Source organism: Pristiophorus japonicus, chromosome 17 (assembly GCF_044704955.1).
Source record: "Pristiophorus japonicus isolate sPriJap1 chromosome 17, sPriJap1.hap1, whole genome shotgun sequence".
NCBI lineage: Eukaryota > Metazoa > Chordata > Chondrichthyes > Pristiophoridae > Pristiophorus > Pristiophorus japonicus.
In genome coordinates, this window is record NC_091993.1 from 123,298,855 (window position 1) to 123,318,002 (window position 19,148).

At 43.9% G+C, this 19,148-nt stretch overlaps 1 protein-coding gene across 1 annotated transcript in view; it reads right to left on the reverse strand.

Moving 5' to 3' along the window:
- cttnbp2nlb (CTTNBP2 N-terminal like b) overlaps positions 1-19,148 on the reverse strand; it is a 109,766-nt gene that overhangs the window by 77,951 nt on the left and 12,667 nt on the right. Inside the window, exon 2 of the mRNA XM_070859488.1 lies at positions 6,940-7,045. Within this exon, the coding sequence (XP_070715589.1) occupies positions 6,940-7,038 (99 nt within the window). The 5' untranslated portion in view covers positions 7,039-7,045. The remainder of the gene's footprint in view (positions 1-6,939; positions 7,046-19,148) is intronic.

A 19,148-nucleotide genomic window follows, 5' to 3' on the forward strand; every position in this document is an offset into this window, starting at 1 on the left:
TCTTTTGGAAATCTATGTACACGACATCAACCACATTGCCCTCTTCAACCCTCTCTGTTGCCTCATCAAAAAATAGACTGCAATTCTAAATTCATGTCCCCTTGTTACTGAATCACCAGCCATTTTTTTTATTATTTACCCTCGCAAACCCCTTAAAAATTGAGCACTTCTGTTAGCTCCTCCCTTAACTTTTGTTGTTTCAAATGAATGTTTTATTATAACTATTTGCTGATCTTTGCTGTCACACTAATTTGTTTGTTTAATTTTTTCCATAGTTCCAGTATTTTTTTTTAATATAAAGGATGCTCAAAATTGTTCAAAGTAGTCCAACTAACCAGAGTCTTCTACAGATTCATCATTCTCTCCCTTTGTATTCAGTGTCAATATAAACACATATGCGTGTGTGACCCATCTATCGCCAATACTGCATATAAAAGTTCCTTCGTTCTCGGCTCCTCACCTCAGAGAACTTTAGTTTGGTATATATTCCCATACTCAGTTCTTTGCCTGCAAAATACATTACTTCACTTTTATCTATGGTAAAATACTTTTATCCATTCATCTAATCTGCATTCTTCCTCAGTTAACCACATCCTTTACCTTCTTCAGAAATTTTGGCATACCTTCTATCCTTTGAACAAATTGTTACAAGGGAGATCCATAAATGCGGCACTCGCTATGTCTTACCAATCCAAGAAACTTTCATTTACCCCTATTCATTATTCTTCAGTCATCTCTTGAGGCATCATGTAAATGCAAGTTGTTGTTGATGAAAGTTACAAAATCAACTTACAGTCAGCAGTCCCGCTTGGCTGTGATATTTGGATTCAAATGTCTGACGCAGAACTCTGTGAATGCATGTTTACATGCATTAACAATATTTTGCTTTTGGCTGTTAACATAGAAACATAGAAAATAGGTGTGGGAGTAGGCCATTCTGCCCTTTGAGCCTGCACCACCATTCAATAAGATCATGGCTGATCATTCACCTCAATACCCCTTTCCTGCTTTCTCTACATACCCCTTGATCCCTTTAGCAGTCAAGGCCATATCTAACTCCCTCTTGATTATATCTAACGAACTGGCCTCAACAACTCTCTGTGGTAGAGAATTCCACATGCCCACTACTCAATGAGTGAACAAGTTTCTTCTCATCTCAGTCCTAAATGGCTTACCCCTTATCCTTAGGCTGCGACCCCTGGTTCTGGACTTCCCCAACATCGGGAACATTCTTCCTGCATCTAACCTGTCCAGAATCTTGTATGTTTCTATGAGATCCCCTCGCATTCTTCTAAACGCCAGTGAATACTGGCCCAGTCGATCCAGTCTCTCCTCATATGTCAGTCCTGCCATCCCGGGAATCAGTCTGGTGAACCTTCGCTGCATTTTAGAGTCTTTGCTGGTTGGAATGCCTACTTTCTTAAGTAGGTATGTTTATAAAGTGTTCAGAAGATCCCAGACGACTTTCTAAACCTGGTTGGACACTGCACAGGTGTTATGCCCCAAGTTGTCAAGCCTTAGTGATGAGGCTGCTTCCTCTAGTGGGTGCTCGCGCCACTCCCCTCTGGAGTAAAATTGCAGCAATGGACAAATGGCAGTATAACTACGCTCTCAGAGGGTGAAATTGCCCTTCACCCCGATTGGAGATGGTAACCTGCTGAGGGCAGTACTTCCTCTGCCCAGCGCGGAAGTCCCGCCTTGGTCACAGAATTGGCCTTACCGCCCCTCAAGAGAAAGTGCAGCGCAATCTCGCGTGCGTCACTTCCTCTTGGGGCGGGTCCAATGGCGCCAACAGGGTATGATCAGCTGCACTAATGGATGCTCCGCATAGCACCAATGCGTTTCAACGCCCCGCCCCTTCACGTAAAGGAGTGGGCCGCTGCGCACTCTGCACGGCCTCTGATGGCCTGCACCAGGCCACCAGGGCAGCGTGGCATCGGGGCTGCAGCCCCACACCCAAAAGGGAGTGCTAGGTTGCACAATGGCAGCCCGGACCATGCTAGGAGATAAGAATTGGAGCCGACCGGTGAGTTGGCAAAACGGCGGTGCGACCTCCCTTTAACTTCCGCCCTGTGAGCGGCTGTCGACCCATTTCGTGACGAAGGAGGCTTGCGCTGACACCCGCTCATGCTAGCCTCGTGGGGCAATATCCGCCACAGGGCAGAAAGGGGTCGTGCAGCGCTGCAAAGAGAGGCAATTTTTACCCGTAAATGTTTTGACAATTTCTACAGTCCAACTAGTTACGCTCTAAACTGGTCAATGCGTTATTATTTAACATGGATCTGTATTGATATGAACTGTACAGTAAATTAGCCAACTAAAATTTATTTTGGAGTGTGGTCAGTGCTTCAATGCTGGGGATGTTAGCCTGGACGAGGACACTGATGTTAGTGCACCTGTCCTCCCAGGGAATTTGCAGGATCTTGCGGAGACATCGTTGGTGATATCTCTCCAGCGACTTGGTGTCTTCTGTACATTATCCATGCCTCTGAGTCATACAGGAGGGAGGGTATTACTACAGCCCTGTAGACCATGAGCTTGCTGGTAGATTTGAGGGCCTGGTCTTCGAACACTTTTTCAGGCGGCCGAAGGCTGCACTGGCGCACTGGAGCCAGTGTTGAATCTCCGCATCAATGTCTGCTTTTGTTGATAAGAGGCTCCTGAGGTATGGGAAATGGTCCATGTTATCAAGGGCTGCGTCATGGATCTTGATGACTGGGGAGAAATGCTGTACGGCGAGGACAGGCTGGTGGAGGACCTTAGTCTTATGAATGTTTAGCGTAAGGCCGATGCTTTCATATGCCTCAGTAAACACGTTGACTATATCCTGGAGTTCAGCCTCAGAGCGTGCACAGACGCAGGCGTCGTCCGCACACTGTAGCTCAACGAGAGGTTGGGGTGATCTTGGACCTGGCCTGGAGGCGCCGTAGGTTAAGCAGCTTCCCACTGGTTCTGTAGTTTAGTTCCACTCCAGCGCGGAGCTTGTTGACTGCAAGGTGGAGCAGGCAGCGAGGAAGATTGAAAAGAGGATTGGAGCGATGTCGCAGCCCTGTTTGACCCCGGTCCGGACGTGGATTGGGTCTGTAATGGATCCGTTGGCAAGGATCACGGCCTGCATATCGTCGTGGAGCAGGCGAAGGATGTTGACAAACTTTTGGGGGCATCCGAAACAGAGGAGGACGCTCCATAGACCCTCGCGGTTTGACAGTGTCAAATGCCTTTGTAAGGTCGAAAAGGACCATGTATAAGGGATGGCGCTGCTCCCTGCATTTTTCCTGCAGCTATCGTGCTGCAAATATCATGTCCATTGTGCCCCGTAGGGGACAAAATCCGCACTGTGTCTCCGAGAGGAGCTCCTTGGCCATAGGGAGAAGATGGTTGAGGAGAACTCTAGCGACATCTTTCCCAGTGGCTGATAGCAGGGAGATTCCCCTGTAATGCCGCAGTAGGACGTCCCCTTTTTTAAAAAAATGGTCACGATCACTGCATCTCTGAGATCTCCCGGCATGCTCTCCTCCCTCCAGATGCGAGAGATGAGGTCATGTATCCACGCCAACAGCGCCTCTCCGCCATACTTTAGTGCTTCAGCAAGGATTCTAAACGCACCCTTGTTATTCTTGAGCTGTTTTATGGCTTTTCCTACCTCATGCAACATTGGGGTTTCACGGAGGTGGTGGCGGGTCGCATGCTGTGTGATGGAGTCGAGAACACTAGAGTCAAAGGCAGAGTCTCGATTGAGATCTTCGAAGTGCTCCTTCCAGCGGGCTCCGATAGCCTCGGTGTCCTTGATGAGTGTTTTGCCTTTCTTGGCCAGCGGTGGGGTGGGGCCTTGGGAGTTTGGACCATAGGTGGCCTTGACTGCGATGAAGAATCCTCGCATATCGTGGCTGTCGGCCAGTTGTTGTATCTCCTGTGCTTTCTCCATCCACCACCTGTTCTTTAGGTCCCGGGATTTTTGTTGGACCTCAGCCTTGAGCCGTCTGTAATGTTGCTTTGCTGCTCCAGAGTTGGGTTGTTGCTGGAGGCTCAGAAATGTTCTGCGCTTGCAATCTATTAGTTCTTGGATCTCCTGATCATTTTCATCAAACCAGTCCTGGTGTTTTCTGGTCGAGTGTCCAAATGTCTCTTCACAGGCACTGGTTATGGAGGCCTGGAGGGCAGACCAAGCGCTGTGGGCATTCAGCATCTCAAGGTCATCAAGGCACGCGAGGTTAGCTGTGAGGCACTGGCTGTATAGGGCTTTCTTAGCTTTGTCTTTAAGTGTCCCGGCATTGACTTTTTTGCGGCACTGCTTCTGCTGTCCCCTCTACTTTGGGGCTATGTTAAGTTGATGATGGATCGGATTCGGCGGTGACCCGTTCAGCAGTCGTCAGCTCCTGTCATAGCGCGGGTGATGCGCACATCCTTGCGATCCCTGGCTCTGATGATGACATAGTCGAGCAGGTGCCAGTGTTGCCACAATGCTTTGTATGTGTCCTTCTGGAGGAACAGGATGTTGGTAATGAGGAGTTCATGTTCTAGACATTTTGTCAGGAGTAGGGAACCGCTGGAGTTGGCTTTCCCTACCGCCTCTCTGCCAATCACGCCTCCCCAGAGGGCTGTGTCTTTGCCAACTCTGGCGTTAAAGTCACCTAGGAAAATCAATTTGTCGCCCATGGGGAGGCGGGACAGGGATGTTGAGGTTGGAATAAAAACCCTCTTTAGTCTCATCCGTTGCATCGAGTGTTGGGGCGTACGCACTAATGACTGTGGCGCATTGGTTCTGGGAATCGAAGAGTCATGAGGCGTTCGTTAACCCCGCAGGGGAAGTCTTTGAGGCGGTCGACCAGCTCATTTTTGATGGCAAAGCCGACTCCATGAAGGCAGCATTCTGCCTCTGGTTTTCTTTTCCAGAAAAAGGTGTAACCTCCACCTTGTTCCTTGAGCTGGCCTTCCCCTGCCCACCGGGTCTTGCTTAGGGCGGCGATGTCGATGTCAAAGCATCCAAGTTCCCGGGCAACTATGATGGTGCGGCATTGCGGTCTGTCGCTGTTGGAGTTGTCCATGAGTGTCCTGACGTTGCAGGTCCCGAACTTTATGTTAATGAAGTGGAAGATGCCTGTGTGAGAGTTCTTTTAATGTGGGGTGGCTGCTGCACACCGGCAACCACACGGGCTTAGCTGAGCAAGGTCTTGGTCCAGTGGCAAGGGGGTCCAAGACAACTGGAGACCAGGCACTGCTGTATGAGCCTAATTGCCTACGGCGAAATGTTGGCCACAAGCTCGGCGCCGAGTAGCGCCCTTGATGGTAGGCGGCCCGAGGCTTGGTTGGGGGCAGGCATTAGGAAGGTCAGCTGTCCGCTGGAGTTCCGAGGTATGTTTTAAAAGTTTCTTCGAAAGTTTTTTCAAGTTTCTCCAGAGGTTTCAAAGGAAGAATTCTCCAAGTTGTTTAAAAATTATATATAACCTATGTACACACACATTACAATTAGTGTATATTTTGTTTTTATTACGAGGTTAGATGGTCTTTTACCAGCAGACCCACGACTGCTGGTCTTGCAGTGGTAATTCTGCAACCATAACGCTAAGGCTTAACTGGACAATTCTCCCGAGAACAGGACAGATCACCTGTGATTAGCCCAGAGACACCCAGCAATAAAGCAGTATAGTCAATGCAGCACTTGTGATTAAGTGGCCACAGATTTGAAGATATGTACAGTATGCAAGTCCTGCAGAAGCCATCGACTTTATATGGTAACACATCAATTGCAACACAGCAGCTTTTGGTGCTAGCAATCAACAAAGTCTCCTCTCCGATAACAACTGGCTGGGTTCATTACAAAACATCTCACATTTTACTTAATGAAATGGCAGTAAAACAACCAGCACCCCACACCTATCTAGTAGATCTCGATCACGGGAAATATAAAGGTTTGCAGAAACCACATAGCCTCTGCAACAAGTCTCGTTGGTGAAGTAAGTTTATAATTAGAGATCAAAATTCCTCTGGATTGCCACATAATAAATATCATCAATGGAATTTCCAATTTGCCTACCTATGTACCTCAGTCCCTTCCTTAATTCTGCATTAAACAAAGAAATCTGCTGGGATGCGACAATTTTGGCGGAACACTTCCTTAGTGTCATCCTGAAAGAGGACAATGGAAAGCACAGGCTCGTCATGACCTCATAGCAGATATTTAAGAACATAAGACATAAGAAATAGGAGCAGGAGTAGGGCCATTCTGCCCCTCGAGCCTGCTCCGCCATTCAATGTGTTCATGGCTGATCTTCGACCTCAACTCCACTTCCCTGCACTTTCCCCATATCCCTCTATTCCCTTAGTATCCAAAAATCTAGCGATCTCTGTCTTGAATATACTGAAAGATTGAGCCTCTACATCCTTCTGGGGTAGAGAATTCTTGTGGCACATCAACTCCTCACCTGAGTTCTGAGCTGACCTAAGCTCTAGTTAGGCTGTCAGCTCTGGGTTATTGGGATAGGGAAATAACAAATGCAGACATTTTTTTTTAAAGTTGCTTTATGGTCGGTTTGTGGGCTATGTTCCGGCTAAACTGCGTGGCCAGGCAGCGGCCTGGAGGACCCACGCAGGCCGCTCATCGCCTTTACAATGGAAATAACCATTGCACGAAAAATTGAATGGGCCTCACAGCCAGTTAAAGGGCCCATACACCAAAAATGTTTAAGAGGGAACATATTTATAGGCCTGGACAAAAAATTAAATGATTACCACTGTTCACAGAATCACTCCACATAACACTGGAGCAAGGGATGCCAGTACACATATGTTTCTCACATTTAGGATTGAAAGGTAATTAGGATGAATACATTTGCCTTCCCACAAGCTGAAACATCTCAACATTATTGTTATGTGAGATGGAGAACAAAATCTGACACCTTCCTATGTGGGAGAAGTAAAAGTAAAATCGGTGACACTTACTTGCAAAGCTTCAATCACCACATCTCTTGCTTCAAGTTCTCCTTCGAGCACACTGAAGAACATCAGCAATTCCGGCTTGCTGAGATTTTCCAGATTCATGTTGGCTCTGAAAAACAAAATTTCACCAGCTGATTATGGCAGTTGGTCTAGTCTTCTTTCACCTTAATTCAGAAGGTTGTGGGTTCAAATCCCACTCCAGAGACTGGAGCACCAAAATCTAGGCTGACATTCCTCGTGCAGTGGGAGCGCACATTCGAGACTGAACTCCAAGTCATAGTCAACATCTTCACTGTGCCGTACGAAAGCATGGGCCTTACACTAAACATCCGTAAGACAAATGTCCTCCACCAACCTGACCCCGCCATACAGCACTGCCCGCAGTCATCAAGATCAACGGCGTGGCCCTGGACAACGTGGACCATTTCCCATACCTCGGGAGCCTATTATCACAGCAAGGGCAGACACAGACAACGAGATTCAACACTGCCTCCAGTGCACCAGCACAGCCTTTGGCCACCTGAGGAAGAGTGTTCGAAAATCAGGCCCTCAAATCTGCCACCAAGCTCATGGTCTACAGGACTGTAGTGATACCTGCCCTCCTGTATGGCTCATATACAGTTGACACCTCAAATCGCTGGAAAAATACCAACGGTGTCTTCGTAAGATCCTGCAAATCCCCTGGGAGGACAAATGCACCAATGTTAACGTCCTCGATCAGGCCAACATCCTCAGCATCGAAGCACTGACCACATTTGACCAGTTCCTTTGGGCGGGCCACATTGTTCGCATGTCTGACACAAGACTCCCAAAGCAAGCGCTCTACTCGGAACTTCTACACGGCAAGCGAGCCCAAGGCGGGCAGAGAAAACATTTCAAGGACACCTTCAAAGCCTCCTTGATAAAATGCAACATCCTCACAGACACCTGGGAGCCCCTGGCCAAAGACCGCCCTAAGTGGAGGAAGTGCATAGAGAGGGCGCTGAGCACCTCGAGCCTCGTCACCGAGAGCATGCAGAAAGCAAGCGCAGGCAGCGAAAGCAGCGTGCAGAAAACCAGTCCCACCCACCCTTTCTTTCAATGACTGTCTGTCCCACCTGTGACAGAGGCTGTAATTCCCATATTGGACCGTTCAGTCACCTAAGAACTCACATTTAGAGTGGAAGCAAGTCTTCCTTGATTTTGAGGGACTGCCTATGAGATGAGAGTGGGAGCACTGGAACTGTTGGAGCTGCTGTCTTTCGGCTGAGACATTAAACCGAGGCCCCGTCTGTTCTCTCAGGTGTTCTCTCAGATCCCATGGCAAATATTTTGAAGAAGAGCAGGGGAATTGTCCCCGGTGTCCTGGCCAATATTTATCCTTCAATCAAAATCACAAACAAATTATGTGGTCATTATCACATTGCTGTTTGTGGGAGCTTGTGTGCAAATTGGCTGCTGGAGTTCCTACATTAGAACAAAGATTACACGTCAAAAATAAAAGCACTTAATTGGCTGTACAACACTTTGGGACATCCGGTGGTCATGAAAGCTGCTATACAAATCCAAGTATTTCTTTTTTTTCACCCCCGATGCATGGTTTAACAAACATACTGTAGTATGCAGAATATCTAGGTCGGATGACCCAATGAAGGTGGCTTCAATCGTTTGATGAATCTTTCACCAAGACAGTTTTGTTTCACCCTCAGAACATCGCCTCAAACTATATCCACATCTTTATCACCTCAAGGGTTTGTTTAATACTCTCCATTGTGGGCTCCACATTTACACCGTTCTACACCTTTGTTCTCAACCCACTTCCACACCGGTCCCATTGTTGCCAAGCTAAAAAAAAATACTGGTTCCCTGTGCCTTGGAGAATCTACACTAAGGGCTAGACTTTTCCTGAGAGCCCCTCAACGCCCGATTGCCCGCCCAGAAAAACCACCAACATTTTGCAACTAACGCTGGCGAGAATTTCCATAATTAAAAGGTAAAAATAATTAAAAGGGGGAAACTTTCGCTGGGCGGTTTCTCTCCCCAAAACAGTTGTACCGCTGAGAAAACTGCCAAAAATGAAGGTGAAAGTCTCCCCTTTAGACTTTACCTGCAAATCATGCCATGGCCTCAACATTCCCTACTTTTACAATCCCCTCCAGCAATTATGTCCCTGTGCGCATCCTCTGCTCCCATCATACTGGCCTAATTTTAATTCCCTGCTCAACCACAGTGGCCGCTTCTTTAGCCACCATGCTCCCTCCATCTGCATTTCGTTCATCATAGTATTTCCTACTTATAAAAGCTTGCTGAAGACCCTGCTCTTTGACTACACATCGAAGCAATGCCCAGTGATTAAATTGGAGTTTTCTGTCCATGGTTTATTTTTCCTTCACAATATTTAAGGAATATTGATTTTTTTTTATATAAAAAAAGAAGAGAATCCGTGTGTCTGGATGCTGCACATTCATTAAAACCAGGTGTATGTATTCCTAGAATTAAAGTGACTAGTCAGCTCCATGAGCACAAGTTCCGAGGAAGTCTTTAGTTTGAGCCTCAATATTTTACGTCCTGAAATTTACCAGTTCAGAAATGTTTGTCTGGTCTTAATTCAATTAAATAATGTTCTGTAATTGAGTGAAATCTGCTGTATTCCACTTTTGCTGCCATTTAGTTTATTACTAAATAAACTTGCATCACAGATTATAGATTAAGCTAGTTTGAGTGATTTTTCTTCTGCTGTCCAAAGTACAGAAGAAGAACACCAGAGGACTTGTGGCATTTCCAGTTAGCAACTTTCAGTAACAAAGGTGCTCTGTTCAACTTTGTGCAATGCTACATTGGCAGATGCTGCCTGTATAAGGTTACATTTTGTTCGTAGAGTGTGAGGGCTCACTTACAGGACTGGTCCTTTTTGCCAAGCAGAAGAGTAGGATCTGATACAGCCCAAAAATTGTTAACAATCCAGTTTTAAGATCTGTAGAACAGGCTCTGGAAAAACATTCAGTCATGCTTCCTGGATGACAGCCACTGATGTAAGCAGTAGCCCTTGCAGGCACTCTGTGCCAATTTTGGCTCACCAACAACTGTCAACAGCTCAGTATCAGTCAGGGTGTGATTTCGATGATGAAATTCTATAACCTAACTTTGTCCTGAAGACAAACATTTAATTGCTCAAAAAGGAGCAGATCCAGCATTGTAACTTGTTCTCTACAAACTGCTTGAGGGAGGCACCCAGTGTCTGATTTTACTACCATTCTAAATGTACCACCACCTTTTCTTTCACAATCACCAGCCTATAGTTTTAAGACTGGTTAACTAATATTTTTATGAATGTAAAATAACTAAAGTTATCCAGTATTAAAATCTGTAAAATAAGTCATTTAAAAAAAACACATCCTTCCCAACAATGCTTTAAAAAAAAAGTATTTTCACTTGTGAGCCGCCTTCTTGAACCGTTGCAATCCAGGTGGTGAAGGTGCTCCCACAGCGCTGTCAGGGAGTTCCACGATTTTGACCCAGCGGTGATGAAGGAAAGGTGGTATATTTCCAAATCAGGATGGAGGGAAACTTGGAGGTGGTGGTGTTCCCATGCGCATGCTGCCCTTGTCCTTTTAGGTGGTGGAGGTCGCGGTTTTGGGAGGTGCTGCCGAAAAAGCCTTGGTGAGTTACTGCAGTGCATCTTGTAGATGGTACACACTGCAGCCACGGTGCGCCGGTGGTGGAGGGAGTGAATGTTTAAGATGGTGGATGGGGTGCCAATCAAGCGGCATGCTTTGTCCTGGATAGCGTTGAGCTTCCCGAGTGTTGCCTACACACTTTCCAACAGAAGCACTGAATAATGTTCAGAAGGAACCTTAGATAATACTTGCCTCTTTAGCCAAATGTAATCGGTGTAACCCTAATGCCATCCCAGCTGAGATCCGCTGACTCAGAATAAACTGACGATTGAACGTCTCTAGTCTGTACGGTTCAATTATACATTTGCTTTACCAACTGAGCCATTAAGGAAACCCACATGCTGGGAATAGCATCGTAAACATTTTTAGACTGTTGTGAAAATTAGATAGATGTCAGTGGAAGATGGACCACCACGGAAACACAAACTTCAAGTAATGTAAACATATTTTGCCCCTTAATTCTGAAGTGCAAACAAAATTATAAAAATAAATTGCACCTGTGCAAAAATCACCGGTTAGTATTTTTCCTAAAATACAAACATTAAAATGATGGTACACAAACACAGGAATGCAATTTATATAACATCACAATTGAAATTTATTATATACTTGGTTATTTATCAAAAATGAAGTATATCAGCAGCAAATAGAAGTTGTGTCTGTTAGCTTTGCTGTGATATTACTGGAGGCACCCCTGTACTTCAACAGCACTGAAGAGAGTTAATTTTTTGAGTTAGCATCTAAATATGGTCAGGCCTTATTGACTGCTGCTTTTAACCTCTGGCCCTTAACATAAGCAAGCCTTCAATAATGCTCCTTTGATGCAAAACTATACAAGTTTACTACAGGAGAATCTGTATACCATCTATCAGCAGAACAGTGTTCCGAAATACTTGTAGTTTATTTCGCTCCTGGAAAGCTGAGGTCAAGTATTTCAAACTCAAATCTTATTTTTCCAAAAATTAGACTCTCTGAATGGTTTCTAGAGAACATAGCAAGTTGACATTTTTTGGTAGATTAGTTAATACACAAAACACATCTGAAGCAAGTAATTAATATTCATACTTACAATCTCCTTTGACAATCACAGACTCTACCATGTTACTTGAATATGATCAACTAATTTTCCAAAGAAAAATTACTTTATGTTTTACTTAAAATTATAGTTGATGAAGAATCATATTTCCTTGTAAATCAGTTACTGTTTTGCCATCCAAAATATCTTTTTCCAGATATAAAGATGTAAAAACTCCATTTATTACTAGACAACAAGGAAATCACATCCAGACCCAATGTCCCTTCTCCACATATGAGCTCAACTAAAAACTTGAAAAACAAGTTTATTCTTATACAAGATCATTGGATCTTTAGAAAATGTGTCACTCTACTGCTTTGCAAAGAATGTGAAATTAAATCAACGTGGGGCATTTGTGGCTGTACATACTCCTCGGGTAGCTGTAGTTTTCTAAATTATATTTCTAATCTTATTCACTCCTCTTATGCTTAGATTAAATTAGTTACTGAACATGGGCACAATTTCTTTTTAATAGATTGGCTACTATCCTCAATTCATTTTGCCCAAATTCATGAGTCAAACAAAACTGGTAGGGTGTCACAAAGTCGACAGAGAATACATAAGCTTTCCTGGAGTGGCTTTGTGCAGTCCATAATTCAAGAAAAAACTTGATTCAGAGAGTCTGTCAGCCTTCTCCCTGCTTTTAGTTAAAACATCAAGAATGCCAAGAGCTTGTACTCTGCCCTGTACAAATTGAACTATTTACTACTTATTAAAATGTTCGATTTTCCCTGCATCAATCACTACAACCATTCATTGGAAAATTCTTCAAGTTCAGCTGCCAAGATAAAGTTCAAGAATGTGTACCTGCATTGCTGATTTCCACTTTCAGCTCTAGAGAGTTTTGGTTCTGTGATTAGCAGGAATCTTGCTGGGGCAATGCAGAAATCAGTAGTGCAAACAAACTGTGCTGGTGAAATTGGACTTGGTGGAAAAGATTAAAATAAGCTTCTGCAATTAATAAAATGGACTAACTGCTAGGTTTCGACGGCAACGCTGTGGTATAGCACTATAAAATAATAGAATAGTGGTTTACAACCTTGATGCTTCACACGGATGTTCCAAATCTCAGTCGTGAGACAATACAGAAACAGGGAGGAAATGAAAACAAGGGTTTGGGTAATGGATTCCTGTCGGTCTAGGATAATGGATTCATGGAAGCCTAAACTTTGTGCAAACGCATGTCATGGTTGATCTCCAAGGAAAGAAGTCCAGCTTACAATGGAAAGTCCTATAGAGATATCGCGTTAACATTTTCCCCTTGTATAGGGGGAACATTGGAATTTGTTCACTACAGAACCGTCTACTTGGAAAAACAAAAGTACAATAAGACGCTAATTTGCTTTAATTATATAAGTATACTAGTGGATTTCCTGTGGTGCTGCTTACAGGTGGTCTCGGACCTGGAGCATGGTTTTGGATGGATAAATGTCAGCCTTGTCGCATTGGTAGCACTTTTGTCCGAGTCCGAAGGTCATGAATTTATGCCCCACTCCAGAAACAAGAGTACATTAATCGAGGTGGGCACCTCAGTGTAGTACTAAGGAAGTGCTGCATTGTTGGAGGTGCCGATTTTCAGATAAAATTTCAGCATTCTTTTGTCGGTTAAAGTGTTTAAAGCAGATAAAAATAAATTGATTTTTTTTTTCTCTACTGCTTTCATTGGGTTATTATTTGTAAATGTTCCTGCTAGTCATATGACATGGATTGTCACAGTGCACGGTGGAACTTGCAGTTCTACAGGAGAGGTGAAAAATCAACTCCCATGATGTATCTCTCATATACAAGGAATTTGCCACCAGAGTTATAACTCTCGAATTTAATTGAAGGATTAAACATCTGGGGACAGAACATAACTGAAGCTCAGGCCTCTACGGAGGAATCAACTTGGAAACATTACTAACATACAGTGACTTTGTAGATTCAGTTGTGGTTATTGATTTCTGTTTTTACTTGCTGGTCAGTCTAGAGAATGGCACTTATTGTGGTTGCCTCAAATATTCCATTAAATGAATGTGCATCAATCAACACATTTAGGCAAATAGTCAGCCATGGCGTCTGCCCTCTCAGGTGGGCGCAAACGATCCCATGGCACTATTTCGAAGAGCAGCAGGGGAGGGGGGAGGGGTGTGTGTGTGTGTGTGTGTGTGTGTGTGTACGTGTCAGTGTCAGTCAGTAACAAGCAAGGTAGTAGATGAGATTGGCAATGATAGGCAGCAGAAACATGATGAAAGGTTAAGAAATAAAGACCTGCACTTTTAACAGGACATCACTGGTTTGGGAGCATGTGCTGGGATCCCAGCTATTTACAATATACATTAATGATTTAGATGAAGGAATGGAGTGTAATATCTCCAAGTTTGCAGATGACACTAAGCTGGGTGGCGGTGTGAGCTGTGAGGAGGATGCTAAGAGGCTGCAGGGTGACTTGGACAGGTTAGGTGAGTGGGCAAATGCACAGCAGATGCAGTATAATGTGGATAAATGTGAGGTTATCCACTTCGGTGGCAAAAACACAAAGGCAGAATATTATCTGAATGGCGGCAGATTAGAAAAAAGGGAGGTGCAACCAGACCTGGATGTCATGGTACATCAGTCATTGAAAGTTGGCATGTAGGTACAGCAGGCGGTGAAGGCAGCAAATGGTATGTTGGCCTTCATAGCTAGGGGATTTGCATATAGGAGCAGTTGTACAGGGCCTTTGTGAGGCCTCGCCTGGAATATTGTGTTCAGTTTTGGTCTCCTCTTCTGAGGAAGGACGTTCTTGCTATTGAGGGAGTGCAGCGAAGGTTCACCAGACTGATTCCCGGGATGGCAGGACTGACATATGAGGAGAGGCTGGATCGACTGGGCCTGTATTCACTGGAGTTTAGAAGGATGAGAGGGATCTCATAGAAACATATAAAATTCTGATTGGACAGGACAGGTTAGATGCAGGAAGAATGTTCCCGATGTTGGGGAAGTCCAGAACCAGGGGACACAGTCTACAGATAAGGGGTAAGCCATTTAGGACTGAGATGAGGAGAAACTTCTTCACTCAAGAGTTGTTAACCTGTGGAATTCTCTATTGCAGAGAGTTGTTGATACCAGTTCATTGGATATATTCAAGAAGGAGTTAGATATGGCCCTTATGGCTAAAGGGATCAAGAAGTATGGAGAGAAAGTAGGAAAGGGGTACGGAGGTGAAGGATCAGCCATGAATGTTGGTGCAGGCTCAAAGGGCTGAATGGCCTACTTCTGCACCTATTTTTTATGTTTCTATGTACCCATAAGTCAGATGAGCTTGGAATCAGACAGCACAGAAGGAAGCTATTCAGTCCATCAAGTCCATGCCAGCTCTTTGAAAGAGCCACCCAACCAGTCCCATTTCCCTGCACAGCCCTCCAAACTTCCCCCCCACCGGGTGCACAGAAGTTTTTCAGAATCTCTGAAGATCTAGTGAAGAAAGATCAGATTTTGAAATCTGATGAAGAGTGTGAATGGATAATATAAGTACCCAGTGAGTCCTGGTCAACTGTAAATCCTTGGACCACAACCAGAACCAAATTAAATTCACCACAATCAAAATCTCCCCCCAACAAGACAGTGCCTTGATGAGAGACTTGAAAACAGCCTGTCAAAATATGGGATCCATACAAAGATCCACAGAACGGTCAGTTGTTTCACTGATATAGCAGAATTTAATCAGGACTATTTTCTGGTATGATATCCGCTGCTATTGCAAGAACAATTCTTAAAGTAATTTTTATTTCCAGTGAACTAGTTTCCTCTCCATATTTTATTTTTAAAACTTAGAATTTTTGCGGAACTTCTGCTTTTCAAGGTACACATTCTCAGTTCCTCTCTTTCCCTGTTTGACACTTCTTCCTGCAAATTGTCTTACTGTTGTAATGTTCACAACTAATTGGATGTTAGCAGACAGTTTTAGTGTTAGAAAAACGTCTGCCACACCAGCAGATAGGACACAATCACATGGAGGCAGAAGCTGCAAGTGCTGCAGTACCAAGGTTTGCAATTTCCATTCGGTCACATAAATTGCTAATTGTATCACAACAAAGAAAAATTAATGAAACCAGCAGGCAAGTCATCCTAGGCGGTATCCACCCTTTTGAGCCATAGTTACTGAGCAGCACTGACTATGTCCCTAGCGGCAAATCAGTGGACAAATGGGACAGGGGGTAGGAGGAGGGACAAGAATCCGCAGCTTCGATTGCCATTGCGCAAGGGAACAGTTACATATACTATAAAATATAGAAGGCAAATAGATTATTCCTTGATTCGAGAAATAATCACAGAAAATGCTGGAAATCTCAGCGGGTCAGGCAGCATCTGTGGAGAGAAACAGAGTTAACGTTTTGGGTCGATGACCCTTCGTCAGAACTAGCGAATGTTCGAAATGAACAGATTCTTAAGGAGCACTGAAGGGGGGAGGGGAGGAAAGAACAAAAGGGAAGGTCTGTGATAGGGTGGAAGACAGGAGAGATTTGAGGCAAAAGGGATGATGGGCTGACTTGAAATAGTAATGGCAGGTTAGAAAAAGATTAGTCTAGATAGGGTGTAAATGGCAGGATAATTTATTTGCCTTCTATATTTGACATTTTGCAGGACACCAAGACTGAAAAGCATAGGAGAAGATGGGATAAATTAAGAAACACTGGTTAATTTGATGGCAAGCTTGAGTTTTAAAAATCTGAAGATTGTATGAGGAAAAGAAGAGTGAGGCAACTAAAGATGTTCACAGTTTTGAGAAGGAGTGGAGGTAATTTTAACTTTAAAAAAATCGCTGGGTGACAAACAGCCGATAATGAATCGGTCACCCCTTTTGCATCCCACCCGATTTATTTTTCCATACAAGGCTCAGGCCTCAGGTACAAATAGCAGTTGAGCCAGATCTACGTATTTAAAGAGGACCCGCCGCCATCGGGTTGGTGTCCTTATCACCTTCAATTGCAAGTTGCAGTCGGACAAAAACGGAGGGGGTAAATTTCCCCATTTCATTTTAACTACCCCTCCCACCCGCCCCGGCCCATCATCCATCAGGCAGTGGGGATCAAATTCCCTCTCCCTAAAGATTAGTTAATCTAATAGTAGTTGTGGGCAAACCCTTGGAATCCATAACTAAAGATGAAAATAGGGGACATTTAAAAACCAGTCAGCATGGATTTGTTAAAGGCAATGTCATGATAGAAAGAAAAAGAAAGAAACTTGGATTTATATAACGTCCGTCATAACCTCATGACACCCAAAGCGCTTTACAGCCAAAGAAGTACCTTTTGGAGTATAGTCACTGTTCTAATGTAGGAAGCAATTGATTGGATAAACAAAGGGAATAAATACAGCAGTAATAAGGTCTTTAGATTTGCAGAAGACAGTTAATCAGGTATCTTACAAGAGGCTCATTAGAAACATTTAGACACACGAGGAAATGTTGCAGTTTGGACAGAAAGTTGGTTGTTTGACAGGAAGTAGATTTAGGGTAAATGGGTGTTACTTGAATTAGAGAAAGGTGCAAGTTGGGTCCCCCAGGGATCTGTGCGGAGTTTTGTTCAGTTCTTATGATTTGAACTTGGGTATAGGGAATAGAATCTCAAAATTTGCTGCCAACAACTTGTATTTATATAGCGCCTTTAACGCAGTAAAACATCCCAAGGCGCTTCACAGTAGTATTACAAGACAATTTGTTTTAAAAACATATTAGTAGAAGGTTGGGCAAACAACAAAAAGGTTGAAAATGACTCATGACAAGATAGACAGGTTAGTGGAATGGGCAGACAGGTGACAGATGCAATTTAATATAGGTGTGTGAGGTAATACATTATTTGAAGATGTAACTAGTAGGATGGATAAGGGGGAACCAATGGATGTAGTGCATTTAGATTTTCAAAGAGTATTCGATAAGGTGCCACACAAGAGATTACAAAATTAGGGCTCCAGGGATTGGGGATAATATATCAGCATGGATTGAGGATTGGTTTATGGACAGAAAACAGAGTAGGAATAAATGGGACTTTTTTGGGTTGGCAGGCTGTAACTAACGGGGTACCGCAACGATCAATGCTTGGGCCTCAGCTATTTACAATCTATATTAAATGACTTGCATGAAGGGACTGAGTGTAATATATCCAAGTTTGATGATGATGCAAAGTTATCACAAAGTGGGAAAGTAAGTTGTGAGGAGGAGGCAAAAAGGCTGTGGCGAGATAGAAAGGTTGACTGATAAATGCTGAGAAAATGTTTCCCCTGGCTAGGGAATCTAGAACACGGGGTCACCGTCTCAGACTAAGGGGTCAGCCATTTAGGACTGAGATAAGGAGAAATTTTTTCACTCAAAGGATTGTGAATCTTTGGAATTCTTTACCCCAGAGAGCTGAGTATATTCAAGACCGATGTCAATAAATTTTTGATAACTAAGGGAATTAAGGGATTTGGGGATAGTGCGAGAAGGTGGGGTCATGGTAGAAGGCTCGAAGGGCCAACTGGCCTACTCTAGCTCCTATTTCTTATGTTATAGTACAGCAACAGCTCCAAAGAACTAAAGTTGGGCATCACTGACACACAAAGGGACCCCATGTTTGTGAAGGATCTTGCCTAGGTGATGAATAGGAGGGGACTAAAGATGAAGCTTTGGGACACACCGAGTGACCATGTGGCCACAGGATAAGAAATCATCAGGGGAGATGTAGTGACTGGATTGGGACAGATCGGAGTGGAACCACAAAAAAGTGATACACAGCAGTGAATGCAGAAAAAGCAGGGGTTTGGAATGGAATAGTTAAGTTGAAGACAGCAGAGAGGTAGAGATGGAGAGTAGTAGGTACAGTTACACAGGATATCACGGGTAGCATTGACCAGGTCAGTCTTGCTGCTGTGGGCGGGTGGACTCGGAACTGAAGTCGAGGTATTCAAACAAGGAGAGAGAGATATGCAAGTGTAACATTCTAGTGCAACGAGGAACAGGAAGAGCAGATGAAAGTCAAGAGGAAAGATCATCACTGCTTCACTACAGTACAAATGGTCAATTTTTATTTAGAAAAAAAAACTAAAAACCGCAAGTCACAGAATTCCTTTGAAAAATATTAGAGCAGTTCTGTAACGTATTGTACTTCTAATGATGTGAATAAATTGTACACAGTGCAGATGAACAATTCTTTTTACATGACTTAACACTTTTAAAAACTGTCACACATATGCATGCACAGACTCCTTTCTCAAAAAACGCAGGTGGGAGAAACACAAAGTACTTTTGCACTTAAAAAATTGCTCCTATCTTTGGAGAACAATATCCGTTGCAAAGCTCTCTGTTCTAAATATTCCCATCAGGTGACAGTCACGGTGGTGCCGCTGGGCTCCAGTATATAATGTAAAAATCTAATTATTTAATAAACTGCAAATACAGGGGACCAGCTGCCCATGTTTATTTTGCAACAAGAATAGCCACCTTAACAGCAGATTCATTGACTCTTTATTTTCTTGGCCTTTGA